The sequence below is a fragment of the Oryzias melastigma genome, linkage group LG8 (genome assembly GCF_002922805.2).
Source record: "Oryzias melastigma strain HK-1 linkage group LG8, ASM292280v2, whole genome shotgun sequence".
In the NCBI taxonomy this organism is placed as follows: domain Eukaryota; kingdom Metazoa; phylum Chordata; class Actinopteri; order Beloniformes; family Adrianichthyidae; genus Oryzias; species Oryzias melastigma.
The window spans coordinates 11,032,470-11,055,642 of NC_050519.1; the positions used below are offsets into that span (position 1 = coordinate 11,032,470).

At 39.0% G+C, this 23,173-nt stretch overlaps 1 protein-coding gene across 1 annotated transcript in view; it reads left to right on the forward strand.

The window, feature by feature from the left end:
* rnf213a (ring finger protein 213a) overlaps positions 1-23,173 on the forward strand; it is a 34,596-nt gene that overhangs the window by 6,091 nt on the left and 5,332 nt on the right. The window contains exons 11-55 of the mRNA XM_024271568.2: positions 73-265; positions 386-441; positions 2,983-3,157; positions 3,263-3,418; positions 3,516-3,614; positions 3,957-4,079; positions 4,268-4,451; positions 4,628-4,801; positions 4,895-5,047; positions 5,129-5,751; positions 5,849-6,008; positions 6,092-6,309; positions 6,551-6,688; positions 6,789-6,953; positions 7,591-8,866; positions 8,955-9,136; positions 9,261-9,416; positions 9,493-13,086; positions 13,164-13,288; positions 14,664-14,780; positions 14,861-14,985; positions 15,058-15,180; positions 15,268-15,323; positions 15,457-15,610; positions 15,698-15,839; positions 16,299-16,490; positions 16,573-16,703; positions 16,780-16,937; positions 17,026-17,232; positions 17,315-17,502; positions 17,580-17,700; positions 17,811-17,911; positions 18,276-18,458; positions 18,873-19,039; positions 19,118-19,220; positions 19,313-19,427; positions 19,506-19,701; positions 19,801-19,997; positions 20,246-20,368; positions 20,470-20,580; positions 22,001-22,243; positions 22,326-22,407; positions 22,571-22,605; positions 22,688-22,788; positions 22,888-23,044. Coding sequence (XP_024127336.1) covers positions 73-265; positions 386-441; positions 2,983-3,157; positions 3,263-3,418; positions 3,516-3,614; positions 3,957-4,079; positions 4,268-4,451; positions 4,628-4,801; positions 4,895-5,047; positions 5,129-5,751; positions 5,849-6,008; positions 6,092-6,309; positions 6,551-6,688; positions 6,789-6,953; positions 7,591-8,866; positions 8,955-9,136; positions 9,261-9,416; positions 9,493-13,086; positions 13,164-13,288; positions 14,664-14,780; positions 14,861-14,985; positions 15,058-15,180; positions 15,268-15,323; positions 15,457-15,610; positions 15,698-15,839; positions 16,299-16,490; positions 16,573-16,703; positions 16,780-16,937; positions 17,026-17,232; positions 17,315-17,502; positions 17,580-17,700; positions 17,811-17,911; positions 18,276-18,458; positions 18,873-19,039; positions 19,118-19,220; positions 19,313-19,427; positions 19,506-19,701; positions 19,801-19,997; positions 20,246-20,368; positions 20,470-20,580; positions 22,001-22,243; positions 22,326-22,407; positions 22,571-22,605; positions 22,688-22,788; positions 22,888-23,044 — 11,578 coding nt within the window. The remainder of the gene's footprint in view (positions 1-72; positions 266-385; positions 442-2,982; positions 3,158-3,262; positions 3,419-3,515; positions 3,615-3,956; positions 4,080-4,267; positions 4,452-4,627; positions 4,802-4,894; positions 5,048-5,128; positions 5,752-5,848; positions 6,009-6,091; positions 6,310-6,550; positions 6,689-6,788; positions 6,954-7,590; positions 8,867-8,954; positions 9,137-9,260; positions 9,417-9,492; positions 13,087-13,163; positions 13,289-14,663; positions 14,781-14,860; positions 14,986-15,057; positions 15,181-15,267; positions 15,324-15,456; positions 15,611-15,697; positions 15,840-16,298; positions 16,491-16,572; positions 16,704-16,779; positions 16,938-17,025; positions 17,233-17,314; positions 17,503-17,579; positions 17,701-17,810; positions 17,912-18,275; positions 18,459-18,872; positions 19,040-19,117; positions 19,221-19,312; positions 19,428-19,505; positions 19,702-19,800; positions 19,998-20,245; positions 20,369-20,469; positions 20,581-22,000; positions 22,244-22,325; positions 22,408-22,570; positions 22,606-22,687; positions 22,789-22,887; positions 23,045-23,173) is intronic.

Here is a 23,173-nt window from a genome sequence, read left to right on the forward strand (position 1 = left end):
TGTTACGTGTCATATTCCACCATATAAAATTTCCAGTGTAATTTGAACACTTTGGGCATGCACTGTTTTCAGAGCGGTCATCAAAATGATGAAAGACCACAGTCACTTGATGGAGGTGGACTCCATTTTGATTCGATCCTGCTTGTATCTGATGTCATTCGATAAGCTGATGGAGTACACAAAGGAAATGAACCCCGAGCTTCTGGACATTCTTCTTGTTGTCACACACAAAGTTCCTCAGGAGATCACTGTCAGCAATTTTGAAGTGAGTTCATCTTGAATACGCATCATGAAGATGATCGCAATTTTGTTATTAATCACATTGCAAAAATTAGCTGCACTTTTGAGTATAGTAGCGCTGTTTCTGTCTGTCTTTTCTTTTTAGGCAGCGACAAAAATCCTCAGTCATATTCAACAAAATCTCATTGAGGAAAAATACAGGTAAATATGCACTCAATGTTTAAATCAAAAAACGTATTTCCACATAAATTTGTGCCTGAAGTAATTTCAGTTTAAGATTACTGTTTAAGATTATCCGCAGGGGGTGCAAAAATGTTTCTAATACATGCGTTTCCACAAACTTGGATCGGAATATGAATAAAGTTGCATACAATATGTTGATATAAGAAAAAACAAATGTTGGTACTGTTGAATATTGTCAAAAATATAGTTTGTGTTCAATTTAAAGCTACGGTGGGTTTAAATCGTGTAGATTTCTAGACTTTACAATCCCTTAGGATTGTGGATACCGGTTGTCTGCAGGCCCAAAAATTGGGCAAACCTGTACTGGGTACCCAGGTGGCACGCACAAAACATTTGATGTTTCCATTGCGTGAAAATATCAATGTGCATTTTTTCTACTGGCATGCTGCAGGTCATAGGTCTTGGTGAACAGTTGCACAACATGAAAGGGGGAATTAGCTGAGACACAGCCATTTTGTACAGATTTTTAATTTGTTTCATCGGCCCCCTTAAATATGCATACTGCACAAGTAATGCTGTTCAAGTGATAAATTTGTGCTTCTTACATGCCTCGTGCTAGCAGCCTCATTGTTACAAATTAGAAAATTAATCAGTGTATGTTATTTGGGCATCCTAAAGGCACTTGTATATGACCTGCACTCCCTGCTTGTTTAGCATTTGCGTGACCAGTAAAGGTAGGAACACCTTACTAATGGCTAGAGTGTGGCGTAAGGGTACCATACGAAAGCATCACACATACGTTATAAGTGCATGTTACTTTAATTATCCTTACAAATACTTCACAATACACTTTCCACACGCACAATGATTGTATGATTGAGGTGCCCACACAAGCTTAAGGGGAACTGTAAAGCTACGTTCACACCACCCTTGGCAATATCAAGGAGCCACTTCCAATGAAGAGTCTATCGCAGGGGTGTCAAACTCAAGTCCTCGAGGGCCGACGTCCTACTGGTTTTCCAGAAATCCTGCCTCATCTGATGCTGATTACCTGGATCAGGTGTGTTTGGCCAATAAGGAGCTTCAAAGGAAGGTTGGTTGGAAAACATGTAGGACACCGGCCCTCCAGGCCTGGATTCCGACACCTCTGGTCTATCTGATCAGCCGTAAAGTCGCGTTTCAGGCTTCTGTGTTCAAAACTCTCATGTTTGCGTGTACTATGCAAGTTTCTACAACCATTTAGGGGCTCTACATACTAAACGTGGCCATTGAACCAGTGTTGATAGCTAAACCAGGTAGAATTTTGATCAGTCAGGGACTCATATTTGGTATTGACATATGAATGACATTCCTTTTAATTGATTGAAGTCCCAACTGTTTGAAAATTGATCATGAAGTTGAAGTTGATAATTGCCTTTTGCTCCCGGCTGGAAATATATGACACCAAGTCAGTCATACAGTATATTGGAATAGAGCTGTGACAGAAAAAGCATGGAGCAAGAATTACGAGATTTTCACCATCTTGACATTTTGCACCAAGCCTCTTCAAATCGTAGGTAACAGGCACGCGCTAGTTAACATGAAAAAAAGTAAAAGTACAAGATTGTTACGTCCCTCCTTGGGGAGGAGGAAGAAATGTGTAACATAAAGAAAATAAGTAAATAACCGGGCAGGGATAAGAATGAGACAGTGTTTAATGGAGTGACAGGTGTCAAAACATAAGATAAAACAAACCACAAAAGCCAAATGAATGAATACTAATAGCAACTTAGGTTCTCAGGCTTCACAGCAAAACCAAACAGTCAAACATAAGTATCACTCCAAAGCAAAGAAACCACCAGAGCAAAATTAACAAATACAACAAACTAAAGAGGGGGAAACCAGGAGCTAGTAGGCTTGGGCCAGGCAGACAGCAGGGGCAGGCTGAGAAACAAATTCCCCACTCAGGAATTCAGCCGCCACTGGAGCAGAGCTTCCTGGCTTCTTTTAAGCTTCCCTTCCAGCTCAGGGATTGGCTGGGAGGGTGCCTCAATCAGCTCTGCAGGAAGGGGGCGGAGTCAGCAGCAGTGGAGGAGCTGGACTTGTGCAGGAGCTGCATGGTGAAACAGATAAAAACAAACAAGGCACACACACACAAAACACACACGACCAGGGGTCGTAACAAAGATCCAATGTAAACAACCATGTGCTAAATACAAGTTCAAGAAAGCAGGTTACATGACTGGTGTTTCCGTAGCTTAAGGCACAATTGAGCTTCCTTTAAGATGTGGCTGCACCTGTCCACGATCCTTCTTGGACCCAGACAACCCAAAAACCCAAAGCACTTATACAGGTCAACCCCATATGGGTGCATGTGACTAAGGTATCTGGTTAGCATACAAGACTTCATGCATTGCAGATAATTCTCTCTTAAACTGCACTCACTTTGCAGATAAACTTCTCGTATGTCTTTCATTTGTTGCCACAGCCAGAAATAAAGAAACTAAAAAATGCTTTTTTAAATGATACAATCTTAATATATATTATTATATGTATATGTAATTATTTTTTGTATCATAGTTACTTTACAGATACCTACAGAAGGCAGTGTCTGGGGATGGCAGTGAAACTGTTGGAGAAGACCTGCAAAGGGGTCAAGCTGGGATCATCTCTTAATGACTTTCCTGATGTTCCTCTGGCATGCATGAATCTAGTGGCATCAGTGGCTAATTTTTTGCAGTGTAACAAGCTGGAGGTACTTTATATACAAATAAAAAAGTGGTGTCCATAAATCACAAACTTTGCCGGTCTTTGAAAACTCGTAAATTTTAAAGGTACTCAAATAATTTATGACCCTTAGGCTCAAGAAAATGATCCCGGGGTCCAAAATTTTACAAAAGAGATGATCACTCAGGCAATGGGCTTGATGAGAACTTGGATGAGCCAGTCTTTCAAACCAAGTTTTCACAGAAGGATTTTGTCATACTTTTTTCAAGAGAAGAAAGCTGACTTTGAAGTGAGTTGTTTTTAGATACGAACCACAAACAAATATTGCTACCTAAAGTAATTTGAGAGTAAGCTGTTGTTTTTAATCACTTAATATGTGTTCACAGTTGTGGAATAACGTGATTTCCATCAGCTTCACAAATGAAGATTGGACTGCAGAGTGGAGACAGAAATTTTCTCTAGATTTTGAGGGCAAGTACAAACAGGTAAGCGGCAAGAAAAGACACAGTCTGTGACTGAAAATGGAAGGCCCCCCTTCTAAAAGAAAAGCTTAATTTTAACTGGTAACCCCCAGAAGTTACTGTTTTTCCAATTTTAATAAGAAAAACACTTGTTCATGTAAATTTTGAAATAATTAAAACAAATAGTTTTTGTCCTATTTTACGCATATCTTACTCACAAAAGCTTTTTGTACCGGCAACCATAACAGTTACCATGTATTGACATTTTTAGAATTTAATAATAGGTGATACAATTCTGAAAACTTGTAAAACACATAAAAGTTGTTTTGAAAGCATACTGTTTCTTATTTCTTGGCATGGTTTTAGGAATCCCCTGAAGATCAAGTACAATTCTACTGTAAAAACATTGAAGAACTTGGTGGCTCTAATCCACATGTTGCTTGCATTGTGGAAAAATGTGCTCTTGAGGCTGTGACGACTTTATGCCAGGTAAAGTCTCTTAACTTTTGTAACATTAAAACATACTAGTATAAATTTAGTCATGTGGTTTTCTTTATTTTTAAGTAACCATACTATTAAACATTTGCTAACAGTTTGCTAGTGGCATCAGTGCAACAGCTGCAATTTTAATGAACTAAAATAAGTGTAATAGGTTTCCTTTTATTTTACATTTGCAGACCAAGTCTGAAATCAAGCTGTTTGAAAGCTTCACCTTTACTTGGAAATTTTGGAAGCTCATCTCAACCATTATTGAAAAGTCCTGGCCAAGAAACAGTCATGGGCAGTATCAGGAAGATGAAGAAGTTGTTCTTCGACACCTCCTCTCCTGGACTGCAGCCAAAGATATTTTCCAACTGCATGGTAATAATATACAGTTAATACAATATATACAAACATTTGCATGTTTTAAGTAATTCATTTTTGTTGGTTTTAAAGGTATGAAACCAACCAAACACATCTGCTCATATTGAAACATTTTTGAGTATATTTCTCTCACAGATTCTGAAAAAAAACTAAATTATTTCATCTATTTATAGGAAAGGAAGAGAAGCTGTTTGAAAAACTGTCTGACGATGCCAAAGAGAGAATTATTCAGGCCATTTCAGCATTTACAGCCATGAACCAAAAACTGGTTCAAGGAGACATCAAAATCAATCTGCTGAGCATCATCCTACAGAGGCGAAAGGCCTTCTTAGAACTGCAGAAGATTGGTAATAATATTTTCTGGAACTTTAGTTCATAGACAGGAAATGTGTCTGTTATTAATAAAATCCATGTATTTTTCCTATGTTATATACGAACAGACTGCCTTTCTGAGAGTGGACAGTACCGGAACACTGCCAAAATGAACAGGCTTTTGGACCACAGGCAAAGAGAAGTGAAAGCTGTACACTATGAGAAGAAGCTTGTGGATGTCCTCTTAGATATGAGCCGCAAACTTGAGGACCACATGCCAGGTATAACAGACATGAGAGTGCACTTCTGAGCTGATTTATTGTTGCAATATAACAATTTCCCTCTTCAATTTTCCATCACAGTTGATGTTGTTGACCTGGAGGCAAAAGTACAGATCAACATTGAGACAATGCCCCTAAACGGTTTCATGGTAGTTCACCATTTTGATGAACCAGACACTGACATGACCACCGGCATTGTCACTTACTTTGAACTGAACGATGAAATCCGAGAGATGGCAGAGGAGCTTCACACGGTTCAAGAGAGTTATACTTTCCAAATGCTTTGGGAAAAATATGCCAAGATCCTGGCAGATGATAACAAAGGGGAAGACGACCCCGATGAAGATGAAATGGAAGACACAACGGCAACAGCTGATGTTATATACGATGACATTTTTAAACCTTCTATTGATGAATACAGAACCATCCACGCCTCCCTGAAGAACTGCAGCATAACTCTTGAAGAAGTCAACCAGCTTTTTGGTGCCTACAAAGGGAAGCACAACGATCTCTCTGAGGAACTGAGAGTCATGTCCAGAGTGGACAAAGCTGGTGACACACAGTGGATTGACAGCAGGGTTGAGCAGATTTTTCAATACCATGAACTCCATCTAGCTGTGGCCTCAGCTCAGGTTATCATGAAGGTCAAAGAGACACTTGGTCTTCAAGGGGATTTTAGAGTCTTGGAAACACTGACAAACATTGTAAGTGGTCACTTCTGAAGAGGAATAAATGTGAAAAACTTCAATACTAACTCATTTGGTGAAAGCAAACCATAACATGTATTTTTCTCCTTTACAGCTTCACGCAGACTTTCAAAGAGAGCCTCTAAGTCGCATTGATAATGACTTGATGCAAGCGAAAATGGTTCTGGTGGACATTACAGAGCCTCGTTTAAAATGTTTACAAGAACTGCACCTCAGAGGACGCTTTGTGAAATGGGTGAAGGATGCTCTTGAAGGTTCGTATATCTATTTATCTTATTAAAATATTTGTTAACTACAGTCGATTTTTTTTGATAATTGATGTTTTAATACTTTTTAGATATCAATGAGTTGAAGGTGTTTGTTGACCTGGCGTCCATCTCTGCGGGGGAGAATGACATGGATGTGGATCGAGTTGCTTGTTTCCATGATGCCGTCCTTGGCTACTCCTCTCTGCTTTATGAGCTCAAACCAGACTCTAACTTTCACGCATTTAAGGAAGTGTTGAAGAAGCTCTGGAAAGCTTTTGAGAATGACAAAAACTTGCCCAAAAAACTGGTATGGGTCACTCCATAAATATAAGAACTGTGTTGGCAGCATTTCTTGGAATTAATGCAAAGTCTTTAGACTTTGTTTTAGTTCAAAGAAATACATTACTCTGTTCTGATTTTTTTATATGACTTCAACTGGAGAATGATTGCATATTGTTTTGATTGTTAACACGTCTTTGTGCAGGTTTTTCCTTATTATCTAATATATATAAAGAATTAAAAATCTGTATTTGTTTTATCTGTTTCAGTGTGACAGTGCACGCCATCTTGAGTGGTTAAAGACTGTTAAAGACAGTCACGGGTCAGTAGAGTTATCCTCTCTGTCGTTAGCATCAGCTATTAACCAGAAGGGTATCTACCTGATAAATGGGCAAAGAACAAAAAAGGTAAATAATAAACATTACTGTCCCTTTTCTATGTAATTTAGAGCTAATTTTCTTTTGGAAAACAAATGTAATACAAGTTCTTTTTTGTTTACATATACAGTTGAGTCTAGACACAGCCCTAAAGCTACAGATTCCAGAGGATCATGAAGATGGTCACCAGATGCGCAATTACTCTCTTGAGGACCTCAGGGAACTTCAGAACAAACTCATGCTCATGTCTGGCAAAGGAGACCAAGGGCAAAATGAAGTTGATCGTTTTGCTGAGGTAAATGTTCCAGACATTCAGATACCCTTTTGTTATGTACAGCTCTTTGTTGATGATGTAACTGCATTTTGATTCAAAATATATGAACTGTTTAATTTATGCAAAATGACTCACAATGAAACATATTTATCTGTTTAAAATATATGAGAATGACTTTTTAAAAATGGGAGATGGTGACCTTTTAACACAAGAGCTGTCTCCAGCAATGGGGACTGCTCTGGTAGTTTAGAAAGTTGGTGCTAGTTCAGCTCTCTGAACAATCTTGGATCTTCAGCTGTTTGTATAATTAAAACAAGAATTAAGTGTCAGAATCAGCTGGTATAGGTGTTGCATATCTGTGCAAACCTGTGTTTCTGAGCTTTAGAATCCAATGGAATTTAAGTTCTTGCGTAAACTTGCGTTGAAGAGTTATGGTAATATCAAATGGTTAAGACATTTATACAATTAAATGGTGCACTTCATATTACTTTCAGGTATCTTAAGTTTGCCATAAATGTCTAAAATCCTCTAAGGAACTTTCATCGGAAAAGATCGACCAGTTGTAAATGACTTAGGCTTTATATAGGCAGAAAATGTGTTCCTTTTTTTTTCCAAAAAATATAATTCTTTCTCAGTGTTGGTATATTTGTGTTTTCAGGTTTTTGCCAGTGTTCAGAGACTAGCTGAGGCCTTTATTGCCCTTTACACTGCTGGAAATCCTCTGTTCAGAAACTGGGAAGTAAACATAAACTGCTGTGTGAGAGGCCACGAACCGAGCATTATCATGGATTTCAACTTGCACAAAGCGCGCAGTGTCATTGTTGAAGGCAGCGTTGAAGAACAGCTTCCTGATCTCTGCAGAAAAATGGAGAAATGCCTTGAGTATTGGATGAATTTTGTAGACAAGCAGAGGTCCCATCACTACTATCTTAACTACTATACAGCTGAACAGATAGTCTATCTCTGCAAACAGCTCAGTCAGCAAAATGTAACCAATGTAGAAAACCAATGTCTAATGATGCTTTCTTTTATCAAACCAAACTGCACATCTTTAGACTTAAGGCAGGTCTGGCATGACCTTCAATATGAAATCCTGACCAAATCACATGAGCAAAATGACGACATTGAGTTTCAGACCTTTACTGCAGTGCCTAGACCTGAGATAGGAATTTCAGAAGTCATGGATGAAATGAATGAAAGTCACGTGAAAGAAGCAAGGGGCCTCGCAGTATTTGATCAAATATGGAATGCTTACATGAAAAACATGAAGGAGTTTCTCCCAAACATACTTGACATCAAAAGTCTTGGGAGACTGCTGGAGATACTGGCCAACAAAGAGGACTCTCAAGAAAGTGACAGTGAAGAAGACATTTCTGTCGATATCCCGGAAAGTTTCACAAACAGACTGCTACCCAAAGGCCTTGCTGCTGGAAATCCAAATCTCATTATTTGCCCTCACGATGAAGTCTTGACTGCTTGTATCTCCATTTATATGAGCAGTGCAGATGAGGAACTTCCAACCTATGATGAAGTCCTGTTGTGCAACCCCTCAACTCCATATGAACATGTAGAGCTATTCCTAAGACGTTGCCTCAGCCCAGGCTACAGGGGTCAGAAGATCTATTCTTTACTGTATGGGGATCTTCTAACTTATGACGTGAGCTCCAAAGTTGAGAATTTTTTTCAGCGAATGAAAATGCAGAGCAGACAAGACTACAGGCTTGTCATCATTTGCAGCTCAGAAAGAGAACATGCATACCTGCCATCAGCTTTTAGCCAGTACAAACTGCATATGGTACCCCAGGAACCTCTACAAAATCTTCAGATGTACCTCCAGAAACATTATGCTGTTCCATCAGACCAATCCAGCGCTGCAGCTGTATTTACAGACAGACTCTGTGTTGGTGTCATCTCGTCCAAAAGGGCTGGTGTTGGTGGGTATATGAATTCATTTCAATGGATCAATTTCCTTTTGAGCACTATTTCGATTATAAATTGACAACTGCTATCTTTTATTCACAGGCAAATCTCTGTACATCAAAAGGCTGTATGAAAAGCTGAAGCACTCTGCAAAAAAGTTATCAGCATTAAAATGCATACGCTTGACTGAACCAGCAGTCAATGAAACTGTCATTCTTCAAGATCTGTTGAACATCCCAGCACCAAAAGAGCTCACTATGTTCCACTTTGATGTCACATCATCAGTAAATATTTCAATTTTATTGCTATTATAACTGACAATGCCGGTCATGTTACAAGTTTTATAGATCTAGTTTAATTAAATTGCCTAGCATCTTGATAACACCTTGTATTTTTTCCCTTTCAAAGGTGCAGAAGGGCCTTCATGAGTTCCTTTTCAAGTTGCTAATTTTACGCTACCTAATGGATGCTGAGGGAAAGATGTGGAGGTGCAATGACAAGCAGCTTTATGTCATTGAGATTTTGGAGCCCATCCTAAATACAGTCACAAATGCCACTCGACAGGTAGTTTATACAATACCAAACTTGGCATAATTGCTAATTTCCATTTTGTGAATTTTGCACTTGTTTTGTTTCTTAGGCTACTACTGTTAACAGCAGCTTCATAGACGTTTTCCCAAATATTTTCTGTCGACCACCCAAAGAGGTGTTGATGTTGGAGATGCGAAAGCAAGAGGACCCCAACATTGTGAACCCCAATGACCCACTTATGGATGAAAAAGAGTTCAGGAGTGAAGCATTCCAGCGACCATACCAGTACCTAACACGCTTTCATAATCATGCCAATCTTGATGTTTTCACCTATCAAGGCCCTGAGGGATCCCATGTGGAATGTCTTCAGATGCTTCTCATGTTTTGTGGAATTATGGATCCATCCTGGGCAGAACTGAGAAACTTTGCTTGGTTTCTCAATCTTCAGCTAAAAGACTGTGAGACATCTGTTTTCTGTGATGCTGATTTTACTGGAGATACACTCCGCGGATTCAAAACTTTTGTGGTGGACTTCATGATTTTGATGGCAAAAGACTTTGCCACTCCATCACTCAGCGTCTCCGACCAAAGCCCTGGCAGGGTGCAAGTCAATCTAGATGGAGTCAAAGATGAAGATCTGGCTCCTTTTCTGATCAGAAAAAGATGGGAAACAGAACCACATCCATACATTTTTTTCAACGATGACCATAACTCAATGACATTTATTGGTTTTCACCTTCAGCCCAATGACCAGAACTCAGTTGATGCTATTGATCCCACCTCTCAAAGAGTGATCAAAAGAAACGCCATGACTAGAGAATTGTATGAAGGCTTAAAGCTTCAAAGAGTTCCCTTCAACATTGACTTTGATTCCCTTCCAAGATGGGAAAAAATAGAGCGAATCTGTAATGTTCTTGGCATTCAGTGGCCTCTTGACCCAGATGAAACATATGAACTCACAACAGACAATATACTGAAGATGCTAGCAATCCACATGAGGTTCAGATGCGGAATTCCAGTCATAATCATGGGAGAAACAGGGTGTGGAAAGACGAGGCTCATAAAATTCCTTTGTGAATTGCAAAAGGGTGGAGTGAGCACCGAAAACATGAAACTGGTGAAGGTACATGGAGGCACAACCTCCGAGATGATTTATGCCAAAGTAATAGAAGCAGAGAACATTGCTTCTATCAACCAACAAGACTTTGGATTCAATTCTGTTCTTTTCTTTGATGAAGCTAATACTACAGAGGCCATCAGCAGTATCAAGGAGGTACTTTGTGATAAGACAGCAAAGGGTGAACAATTGATGTCCAACTCTGGATTACACATAATTGCTGCTTGCAACCCTTACAGAAAACACACAGGTGAGATGATCCAAAGGTTGGAATCTGCAGGCCTTGGATACAGAGTTCGAGCCGAAGAGACAGATGAAAAGTTGGGTTCTATCCCTCTACGTCAGCTTGTGTATAGAGTCCAAGCTTTACCACCAAGCATGTGCCCTCTGGTCTGGGACTTTGGACAACTAAATGATCACACAGAGAAAATATACATCCAGCAGATTGTGCAAAGAGTGATAAAAGGCAAAGAGATCAATCAGAAGTACTTTGAGTACATCACCAATGTCCTCTCAGCTTCGCAGAAGTACATGCGAACAAGAAACGATGAATGCAGCTTTGTAAGCCTCAGAGATGTCGAGCGGTGCATGCAGGCTTTTGTCTGGTTCTATGAGAACCACAGGATGTTCTTTTTAGAGCTTCAGCAATACGAAGTTGACCAAAATGGTGAAGGGAACCATGAACAGTTTGAAGAAAGAGACCCTGTTCTCTGGTCTCTTGTTTTGGCCACAGGAGTATGCTACCAAGCCTGCCTTGAAAACAAAGACAAGTACAGACAAAAAATCAGCAGAAAATTACCACATTCATACACTCCAGCAAAAATATTGCAAGAAATCTCCATCATGCAAGATTTGCTTTTACATGGTGTGCCAATGGGGGAGACAATTGCAAGAAACAATGCTCTCAAGGAGAATGTCTTCATGATGGTTCTTTGTATTGAGTTGAGAATCCCACTTTTCTTAGTGGGAAAACCTGGAAGTTCCAAATCTCTGTCTAAAACACTGGTTGCAGATGCAATGCAGGGCCAAGCTGCTCATTCTGAGCTTTACAAAAAACTAAAACAAGTCCATTTGGTCTCCTTCCAGTGCAGTCCTCACTCAACACCTGAAGGTATCATCAACACATTCAAGCAATGTGGACGTTTTCAGGAAGGAAAAAACCTAAAGGAGTACATTTCAGTTGTGGTTCTTGACGAGATTGGGTTAGCTGAAGACTCACCAAAGATGCCACTCAAAACTCTTCATCCCTTGCTGGAGGAGGGTTGCATTGATGATGAGCCACTACCGCACAAAAAAGTTGGATTCATTGGCATCTCTAATTGGGCACTGGACCCCGCAAAGATGAACAGAGGCATATTTGTTTCCCGTGGTGACCCTGATGAGAAGGAACTCATTGAGAGTGCTAAGGGTATATGCTCATCAGATCTGAGGATTTTGGAGAAAGTCAAGGATTTCTTCAAGCCCTTTGCAATAGCCTACTTGAACATTTGTCACAAACAAGGGAAAGGTTTTTTTGGCCTCCGTGACTATTACAGCTTGATCAAGATGATCTTTGCTGTAGCTAAGGCCTCTCAACGAAAACCTACAGCTGAGGAGACAGTAAAGGCAGTGTTGAGAAACTTCAGTGGCAAAGATGATGTGGATGCAGTCTCTGTCTTCACTAGTAGACTGAATATCACACCAGATCTAGAGAGCATCAACACTCTTGAGTTTGTGAGAGACAACATCCAAGCAGTTGCACAGGAAGAGGAATGCAGGTATCTCCTGGTGCTAACGAAGAACTACGCAGCCCTACAGATACTGCAGCAGATTTTCTTCTCGGAAAGTGATCAGCCAGAAATTATTTTTGGATCTAGTTTCCCAAAGGACCAGGAATATACTCAGATCTGTCGCAACATCAACAGAGTCAAAATTTGCATGGAGACAGGCCAAACGGTTGTGCTTCTAAACTTGCAAAACCTCTATGAAAGTCTTTATGATGCGCTCAATCAGTATTATGTCTGCTTGGGAGGGCAGAAATATGTGGATCTTGGATTGGGAACTCATCGTGTTAAGTGCAGAGTACACAAAGACTTCAGACTAATCGTCATTGAGGAAAGAGAGGTGGTCTACAAACAATTTCCAATACCTCTGATCAACAGACTGGAAAAGCACTACCTGGACATCCACACTGTCCTAAAACCTGAGCAAAAGAGGATGGTTAAAGAGCTGGAGAAATGGGTGAATCTTTTTGCAACTGTGAAAAGTCAGCATGGTGCAGCAACATATAGATATCAGCCACCTGATGTCTTTATTGGCTACCACTCAGACACCTGTGCTTCAGTGATTCTTCAAGTAATGGAGGAGCAGAAGGACGTTTTGGAAGTCTGTGATTCTGAAAGGAGATTGCTTGAAAAGGCAAAACTCATAATCCTCAAATGTGCAACACCAGACTCAGTGGTGCGGTTGGACTGTGTTGACCTGCCAAAAGGAGAGTGTGAACTCTTATCCAGAGTCTACTTTGAGGAGCAAAATAACAGCTGTTTAGCTGACTACATACTTGCTCACACAAGACAGGAAAGCCGTTGCTGCTGCTTCTTCACAGAGGTAAATGACATTTTCATACCAGTTTTAGATGTATCACACAGTTCAACGCAAATTGTAAATCTACGTTTGAACTCCAGGTGACAACCTTCTCCAGACTACTTACTGCATTTGACTTGGAACCTCTTTCCAAAAGGCTGCATGGCGTTGAGCTGCTTTCACTCCAGCAGTTTGACACAGAGCATTCCTTCTTAAAGAAGATCAGGTTTGTGTCTTCATGATTTGAGTTATGCCCAAAAATGCATGCTGCATTTCAGTTAATGGTCATGGGAACTATTCTTGAACATGATTTTTGATTACTTACCAAGCCTTTAAAGTAGGGATGTCCCGATCCGATCACGTGATCGGAAATCGGGGCCGATCATGTGGTTTGGGACTCAGTCGGAATCGGACTCCTTTGTCCGATCAGGATCGGATATTTCATTTATTCTCATTATGATCAGAGCTTTATATTTCATCACCACTCCAAGTCTGCATGTCATGAAAAGATCACAAATGTCATCACCAGAAAACGCAGCAGAAAACGGCAACAGCTCAAGCAGAATAAACAAAGCTAGCTAGAAAGCTAACTTCCGGGACCAATAACTCTTTTAAAAACGCTTTAAACTGACAGCAAGTGTCTCTATTGGTTTGTCATAACTCAAACAACAACCTCTAAAGGCATTCCAACAGAAAAATACAGTTTTTTTTTTTTTTTAATGTGAAGCTCTTCATGCTGCAGACAGATGGCTAAACAGCAGCTGCTAACTGCTACATGCTAGCGCCATGATATAGTTCCTTAGGACCCGAGCTGTCTTTTGATATGCCTGTTATCTGACAGAGAAATAACAGTTAAGAAAGTTAACTACCTACCTAATTAACTACCCAAAATGTGATGTCTTAAGAACTTAAAAAAGAAGCACATAATCTTAAAAATAAATAAATAAAACTAAAAAATTAAAACTAATAATGATATCAGCTATTCATGAACACTCATCAAATTTTATGCTAAAACAAAGTCATCATTTATTTTTAAGAATTTTAAATGAGGACAGGAATCACATTTGGTCAAAAATGTCCAAAAGCTCTAAAGATGTTAAAGTTAAAGTCACTAAACTTTATCACATGACTAATTATCACTTATGTAACAAGAAAATTGTATTTTTTTACCTAGTTTATATTTGCTGTATTTTTACTTGTTTATTAAAGCTACTTCACAGAAGTGTTTTATTTAAGTTTTTAATGATAAAAGAGGTTAATGAAATATAAATAAGGGACAACACTAATCTGTTTCTTCAATTTATTCATGTTTTAAATGTCTTATAAAAGTATCGGATCGGGACTCGGTATCGGCAGATACACAAAATCAAATGACTCTGAATCGGAGTCACCTGATCGGGACATCCCTACTTTAAAGTACATCAACAGTTTGTGCTCTTATAGAAATGTACCTTTTTTGTGATCACCACCTGACACTCAACTTTGAGTAACAGATGAGATTGTTTTTTTACTATTATTTTTATCTGAACACATGTGATGTGATTTTCTTTTTTCAAATTTTAAAAAGTCTGACTATAATGAGAAACTCTATTTATTCTTAGGAGTTTCCTTAACACTGAGAATGGAGACAGTGGCCTTGGAACACAGAACAAGATCCTCATCATTCAGTGTGATTTTAACGAAGCTTCTCAGGGTGCCAACCTCCTTGCATCAGCAAAGTACATACATCATATATATATTTTTTTTGTCTTGTTATCACTTTGATTTTTGCCATTTTAAAATTTGTTGTATATTCCAGGTATTCATCAATAAATGAAATCAACAAGATAACTCAAGAAAGCATGAGGAGCAAAGTTTTTGTCTATTTCATCACAAGACTACCAAGAATAGAAGGAGGGACTTCTTACATTGGCTTTCACGGAGGTAAGACTGCTACAAACACACACTTACACATATAAATATGCAGTATATATACATTTTCTTTCATCTTCTCAGGCCCCTGGAGATCAGTACACATCGATGACCTCAGGCGGTCAAAAGACATTGTTTCGGACATCAAAACTCTGCAAAGCATGCCAATCAGCCAGATGTTTGAAACAGAGATGTTGCAGCCTGAAGGTAACATAAAAGATCAACATAAACCCATTATTTGTTACAGAAGAGAATACATTTATTTATTGGATTTAACCCCAATACATTCTGTAGCAATGGAAGTGGATGAAGAGTCAACTGAACCCGAGCTAATGGACACGTCACAAAGTGTAAGAATAGACTTTGTATTTCACGTAATATTTTTGTGTTTAAATATGGGAAAACTCTTTATAGTAGATGTGAAGCTATTCCTCTTGATTTTTAATTTAGGCACATTTTATCTCTAACTTGTGTATCTTTCAGGTTTCAGACAATGTCGTGGACACGACGGCTCTGCTTCGGAGTTGCGTGCAGAGTGCGGTCGGCATGCTGAGGGACCAAGCGAAAAGCGGCTTTCGTAGCACTCAGAGAGTTGCCATTCTTCTGACATTGTTGAGTGACGGCGATGAAATAAAAAGTAAAGATGATTTTACACTAAAATTCTCACTTTTATGTTTCTGATTACTATTTGCTGCACTTCTAACTACATCCAAACTCCTATTAGGCGAATTTTTGAAAACCGTGAAGAAGCGTCTCCACTCAGCGTTGGTGAATCATGACGGGAATGCACTGTCAAACTTCAAGACCAACTGGGTCCTCAAGGAGGCCTCCAACATCGATGCCTTGCAAGAAGGAGGAACTTTCAGGTATGTACATCTTTCCCAGTGGATGTTTTCACATAGACAGCAGTAGAGTGAGACCTCTGCAACTTCAACACTATTTGAAAAGAACTTGCTGAAGTCTTATTTTGCATACGTGAACTTGGTTATTTATAAGCTCCAATTTCTGCATCTAATATCAACCAGAGGGCAATCTAATAAATGTGCAACAAATGTGGGATTTTTTTAAGTTTAAAATAACATTTATAGTTATTGACAAAGTATAGTTTTATAGGAGTGAACAGTTTTATGTATTTGCCGTACTTCTTTTGTGTCTTGAATGTTATGTTTTAAAGAAGCTCTGTACACATATTTATTCAGTTTAATATTTCTTATTTTTGACACTTTTATGAGGTTTGGTGTTGTGGTTGACTTTATGAATTGTCAACACTCGACATTACCAAAATTCATGATTAATCAATTTTCTTTTTTTTTTATTGGAAACAGGCAAACTCTATGGAAACGGGTTCAAGCTGTGGTTGTTCCCCTCTTGGCACAACTCATTTCGGTCATCGACCGTGATCTTAACATGGACCTCCTGCTTGATGCAAACTGCTGTGAGTCCGTGAAGAGGCTCTGGTTGGATATCTTTAGTGACGACAAACTGCTGGAACTGTCACAACTACCAGTGGATCGCAGGTAAGTGTTAGCTTTCGTGTTATTTGAATGGGTACTGTAACTTACATATTTTACAACTAAACACCGGTTTTTACATTTGCAGACCTGAGACGACAACAATTCTTGTACAGAACTACATTGCCCAAAACAAGAACACAGGCTGCAGCATGCCCTTCAGCTGGAGGATCAGAGATTACCTGGAGGAACTTTGGGTCCATGCACTACAGCATGAAGGTAAAAGTCTAAAATGATCAATCGTCTACTATACTTTTAGTTTTATTTACAAACTTGGATATCTGTGTCTTGTTAGGACAAACTCAGCAGGGCTTTATTAAGTTCTTCAGGAAGACCCCACTGGGACGCTACATAAATGCAGCAGATCCAGATACTCAGTTGGAGTTTTATCATCGCTACCTTCAAGATTTCATTTTCCTCACAATGAACATAACTCGTCTTGAAGATCTGCAGGTTCTCTTTTTGTTGTTGTTTTAGTTCATACAATTTCTGTGAATTTGGCTGTATGTGCAGATCCTAACTGATGAAAACGCTTCTACAGCTTCTCTGCAGTGCATTGAACTGCTGTGTCAGTGAGCTGCGGCTGCAGGTTAATGACACAGAGACAGTGCTATCACTCCCATGGGTCCATGCTGCCTATCACCAGTTCAAAAGCCGTCTGCAGAACCTCTTAAGAATGTCCTGTATAGAACCTAAGGTGACTGAGGACCTCCTGGGAAACCATGCTGCCAGAAATAATGATGAGCTGGTAAGTTTTAATTAAAGTGGAGCAAATAGTCTTAATTCTTCTCTTCTAATCTGTTTTATGTCCATTTTTTCCTGTTTCACAGATGCTTGATGTTTATGCAGCGTTTGCATGTCTGGAGCACCTAGAGCCGAATGTTTTGGACACAGACGCTCAAAGGCAAGCCTGGCTCAGGCAGGTGAAGAAAGTCCAGGTTCCCATCGAGTTGATCTGCGCAGAAGAAAGCGTGAAAAACTATGGACAGAGGAGCAAGATATTCGTGACCAGAGTCCAGTAAGTCAAGTATACCTTAGCATATTTTTGATCAAGAAAAGGACAACATTTAACAACAATTCGATTGTATCTCGTAGATCCAGATGGAATCGCGTTTTTTCTCTCTCTTTATTCGTGGAGCACATGCTGCTGGGAATCGAAGAGCTGGAGGAAAAGTTGAAACCTTTAGTTTTGGAGCAAACAAGGAAACTTGGAAAGGTCTGTCTGCATTCTTTCTTGTAACTTAAAATTCATGATATTTAGAAGAAAAATAAAATAAAACTACTTGCTTTCTAATTCTTTCTTTCAATGTTTTTTTTCCCATGAAGATGCTGGAAGAAAATTCTGACCTCAAAACTCAGCAGGCCTTCGAGGCAGTGATTCGTTTGTTGAAAACCTGCAAAGAAGAAGTTGTGGAGAGGCTGTTTAGGTAAATTACAGCAATATTCTACATTTCACTCCATTTTTTTTGCACTTTTTCTATAACTAAACTTAATGTTGAGTAAACTAGGCTGAATGCATTCAATAGGTCTTATCATTTATTTCAAAATTTAGTACTCATTTTCAATTTTAAAACACCCAAATCTTAAAATGTTCTGACGCATTAAAACTTATTTTAGTAGGGCTTTTCTTGTCAGATCAATTTAAATTTTTGTTATTTTTTTTTCTTTTTGATTGTTAGAGCTTCGAGTTTTTAAACATTTTTAATTTGAAAAATTATCAGAATCTCTGTCATGTTTAAGTGATTTTGGAGTCTTCAGTTCATTTATGGTCTTTTTTTGTTTTTTATTCAGATTTGGTCACTCCATTTGTCCCGTGTGTATGGGAGACCCTCAGAGTCCTCTCCGCCTGCCCTGTGAACACATCTACTGTCTCGCCTGCATCAAGCAGTGGCTGAGTCCTGGTCAGATGTTCTGTCCCCTTTGCTCGGAAGAAATTAAGGATGACTTCCAGTTACTTCCATCAGATGAGATAAGGTAATTGACAGTCTGCCTTTAAAGAAAATTGTTTTATTCCCCATTAAAGTCCTTGCATTTTGTACAAAACCATTGAATATTGCATAGGAAGTTTTTTTAAACAGCGATTTGATTCATATCATAATTTGTGGTTGACGATGGTTGATATTGTTCATTTTGAACGATCTGATTTACTGACCTAAAATTGATCCAGGATGTCTTTATCTCAAAATTCAACCAGTGTGACTCAGAGATAAATACCTAATACTGATCATTGCAGGTGAAGTTTCCCAGATTTATCGTATTTCCTACAAGATAATCAAACGTAAATTAAATAAGTGAACAAGTAAACAAGATTTAATGGCAAATCAATTCACATTTTAGTTCTATTAATTCATCACACTGTTGTTTTTCCACATTTTTCTTTTCTTCCAGTGTTCTCGTTACCCAGCATGCTCAGTTCAGAAAGCAGTGCAACGCTTTCTTCATAGACCTGGTGTCCACCGTGTGCTTTAAGGACAACTCTCCACCCTGTTCAGCTGTCATCTGTCATTTGCTCTCCTTTCTCATGGTGGAAACCGACACAGTTCCCTTGCTTAGAGGTAATAGGAAAGTATTTTCTAACTGTGAATTTGTCCTAGAACTCACAATGACATCATATCATTTCTGTTTTATTTTAGCTAATAATCAAATTCACACCAAAATGCTCTCTCCGTTTGATGATTCTGTGGATAAAAATCCTGTGGTTCGCTCTGTAGTTCTCAAACTGTTGCTGAAGTACAGGTATGCATTAAAGTCATTCATCTGTAAATATCTGTAAATATAGTTTTCTTGTTTAGTAGAAGTTTAAATTATGTTCAATTTTACTTTTTAAGCTTTGATGAAGTGAAAGAATATCTGCAGCAGCATCTCGTTGAAGTTGAGCAAAGCAACCTTTTGGACGAAAACGATAAAACTGAACTGTACTGCCTGTACATCAACTGTCTGGAGGTAGATATGATATGAATAACAATTATGTTAAGGCTGTTCTTTGCTGTTTATGATTTCTAAGAATGTCTGTGTTTTTAGGATTCCATGTTTGACAGGTCCAGTGCAGAGAAGCAAGTGATTCTGCAAGACGAAAGGGCCTTCCTGACTGACTTCCTGCAGTCCCATGGTCAGTCAGGTAAAGAAGCAACTGTGGAGTACCTTCAGCAGTTAGCTAGAGTGCGCATGGACCTGGACACAACTGGAAATCTGATAATGGAAAAGCTGCGAAACAAAGGTTTGTAATGTAGTGCTGCTTTATCGTCTCCATAAGTCAAAACACGTTATTCTTTCACCTCAACAATGTCCTCACTTAATGAAATCTAATGTAAACTAGGCCTCCAGAAGGAGACTCAAAGGGCAGCTGAAGCTTACCTGGACAGCATGATGAAGCTGTGTATCCAGAGTGGAAACGACTGGTATCGTGTGTATTTAATCCGCAAGATCGCCAGCCAGTATGGAGTGGAGTTTGTGCAGAAAATCCAGAAGAAAGATCAGATGCGCTGGCTCTTCCCAGAGGAAGTTCTGCTAAAGGTTTGTTTGCCCAGAAGTACAAAAAACCAAACAGCCAATTGGGCAAGAAAAATACCAAGAATTCTTACATTAGGAAACAAGCATCTGACCACTAAGAGATTTTTTTAATAAGATTATTTTTCTATTGGATGAACTTTCTTGGTATTTTTTTTTAGCAAGACAGAAAATAAGACAATTTTGAAACAAGGGTCAACTGTTTTCATTTTGTTTGGACAGAATTTAAATAATCTGATTTCCATTACACCCAGAGTGAAGAAGCCATTCAGATAGACCAGTACCTCGTGTACGGTGAAGACTACCGAACTATCAGAGAGGCTGCTGCCAAAGTAATGCTGGAAGGCAAAGTTGAAGGGCTGGAAGAGGCCTGTGAGGTAAAGTTCTTTCTTTTGGTCATTTTCTTTCATGTCAGTGATCCAAATGAGAATGCTTGTTAATATTGGTGCATTGATCCTTTCTTTCTTTTTTTTTTAAGGGGATCAATTGTTCGCCACAGCAGAAGACAGTTTACTATCTATTGGCCCTCTACAGAGAAATCACCACCCTCTACAGAAACACCAATACCAGCTTCCATCCTAAACCTGAGGTAAGTGAATCATAACAATTACTGCCTCTCCAGAGAACGGAAGAATAAATATAACACAACACATAAAAAAGTTTGTTTTTTAGGGCTTTGAGAATTGGCCTGTTAACCCATGCAATAAATAAATCATTATTAATGTGTCGATATATATTAACCCCCTCAGGTGTTCTGCCCTGCAGCATAATAAAACTCTATCTAAATAAACTTAAGCTTATTTTTACATTCTTTGATTAAGATTTTAATAATTTAAAGTGATAATATGGCGTTTATTTGTAGTTTTTGGATAAAAGCAATCTTATTTTAATAAATAAGGCAGAGAATGAACGTCAAGCTGACGGCTGTAATGCCCCCGCTATGGGGCCGGAGCGAAACAGAGCTGTCTGCTGTTAGAAATCCAATGAGGAAACCAATCATTTTTCTATTTTGGGATGGAGACCGACATGACAAGCACCAGAGTTGTCTAAAAACTGTGGAAATTCTGCGGTTCTCCACAAAAGTCCCGCCCATCAACGTTGCGGGAGGTGAGCATTTCAGAATGGACAGACACACCCCCACCTGTGTAGTTTCCAGTCGAGCTGATCTGAAATCCAGCTGGATCAAACTTCTCCCCAAAAAATAGTTATATCATTTTTCACAAGCACAATAAATAAAATTTATGGGGAAAAATGAAACAGCTGAAAAAAAAAGCAAAAAAAAGACAGAATTCCAGGAAAAACGTCAAATAGACAGCAGAGCTCTAAGGAGAGAAATTCAGATTTTTTTGGGGCTGCATGGTAGCTGAATCCACACAGGGAGACTGAAGCCACATAAGATCACATCATGGAGCTGTGAGGTCTGGGATGTTCCTCAACTGAAATATATGTGGCCCAAAGAAATCTGTAACTTTAGCCTGGATTTTGTTGTATTTTCATTCAAAAACATGTTGATTAGTTTTTTGGCAAATTTTATTCGTGTTGGATTTTTTTTTAATTTAACCAAGAAATTTCATTCTGTGTTGTAAAAACAGTTAAACATTTTTGGGGTTTCTACAGCAAAATTTTTCTATATGGAATTTTCTATTTTTGCATTATTTTATGTCTAGTGTGTCTCATAGGTCCGTTTTGCTGATTAAAATGATAACAAATAAGCAGGCAGGTAGTTTTTCAAGTTCAAAATACTGAAGTAAATTAAAAAATAGACAAAACTGAGTTTTAGGCCCTTAAAGGGTTAAAAATATACGTTCTAAATCTATAATTTTGCATGTGATTTCATATTGAGATTATTTGCAGATAATAAGTGGCTGTCAAATACTGTAACAAAAAAAAAATGAATTACGATTCATTTTTTCCAGATTAGCAATGCATTAGTCATTCTTTTTAATTGATTCCCGGTCCTAATTATTTTTGTATCATTATTGTTTTTTTTTTCTTATACAAATCTACAGCAGCTGGACGCCCTAATACATTACATCCACACATCTAAAGTCCTCACCAATCCAGAGGAGAAAGCTTTTGCTCAAGCTTTGGTCACCAACACTCTTGGGCCCTTGGAGGTTTGTCCCAGGGCCTCCGGGGCCCGACGTGTGATGCTAGACGTAGCCATTCACCTGGCTGTTGTCTTGCTTTGTGGGAAAAATGGATTCTTGGCTCCACTGCAGCAACTAGTCGTCACACCCGCCAACATGCAAGTATGTGAAATAACTCCAGTCTGTCATACTTCTTTTTTTCTTCTTCGATCTTAATTTTTTGATTTTTATCTGTTTGGTGCAGGCATCTTACTTGCCTACCATGCCAGAGGACATGGTCGCTCTGGCTAGGGAAGCTCTGGCTCCAATGCAACTGCAGTGGTACAGTAAGTAAAAACAATATTCAATTCTTCTACAAATTTTACCTCTAACGTTTCAACTTCTTGTGTCAGTGTGGAGTGGTAGAAGGTTCTCAAAATGTTTTTTTTTTCTTATCTGTCGCACACCTGATGATATTCTAATGGTAACATTGTTTTAAACTTTCCACAGCTTGCCCAAATGGTCATCCGTGTACTATTGGCGAGGTTTGTGCGCCCGTTCATTCACCAAGATGAGTGCCACTGCTTCCTCCATTACTGTCCTAATTTCATCATTCTGATTCTGCAGTGTGGGCAACCAATGCAAATGAGTCGATGCGTGGACTGTGGCCTTGTTATTGGAGGGCAAAACCACGCCCCTGTGCAGGGATTTCAGCATCTGCAGTTCCAGTACGGGTTGCAAACATTTGTGGAAAAAACATAAACTTCAAATGAGTCACATTAGATTTTCAGGAGCTCAAGTTTGCCCATTCTTTTGTATTTTGACAGGGGGGATCGCACTCAGCCAGGCCATATTCTTGGAGACCCCAGGAACCGGGACAATCCAGACATGATGGACACTAAAGGCCTTTCTTCTGTTCCCTTCACCACCCTGCGCATGCTCACTCACATATCCATGCTGCTCGGCTTCTGCCAGCACCCACAGGTAAACAGCTTAAAAAGTCTCTCAAATCAATTCAATTAAAATCTCAAAACTGTAACAAATAAAGTGCAAATATCATTATTGTGATCCAGATTTATTTATAAAGACATGTCTTGTCTGTGCTTATATAAT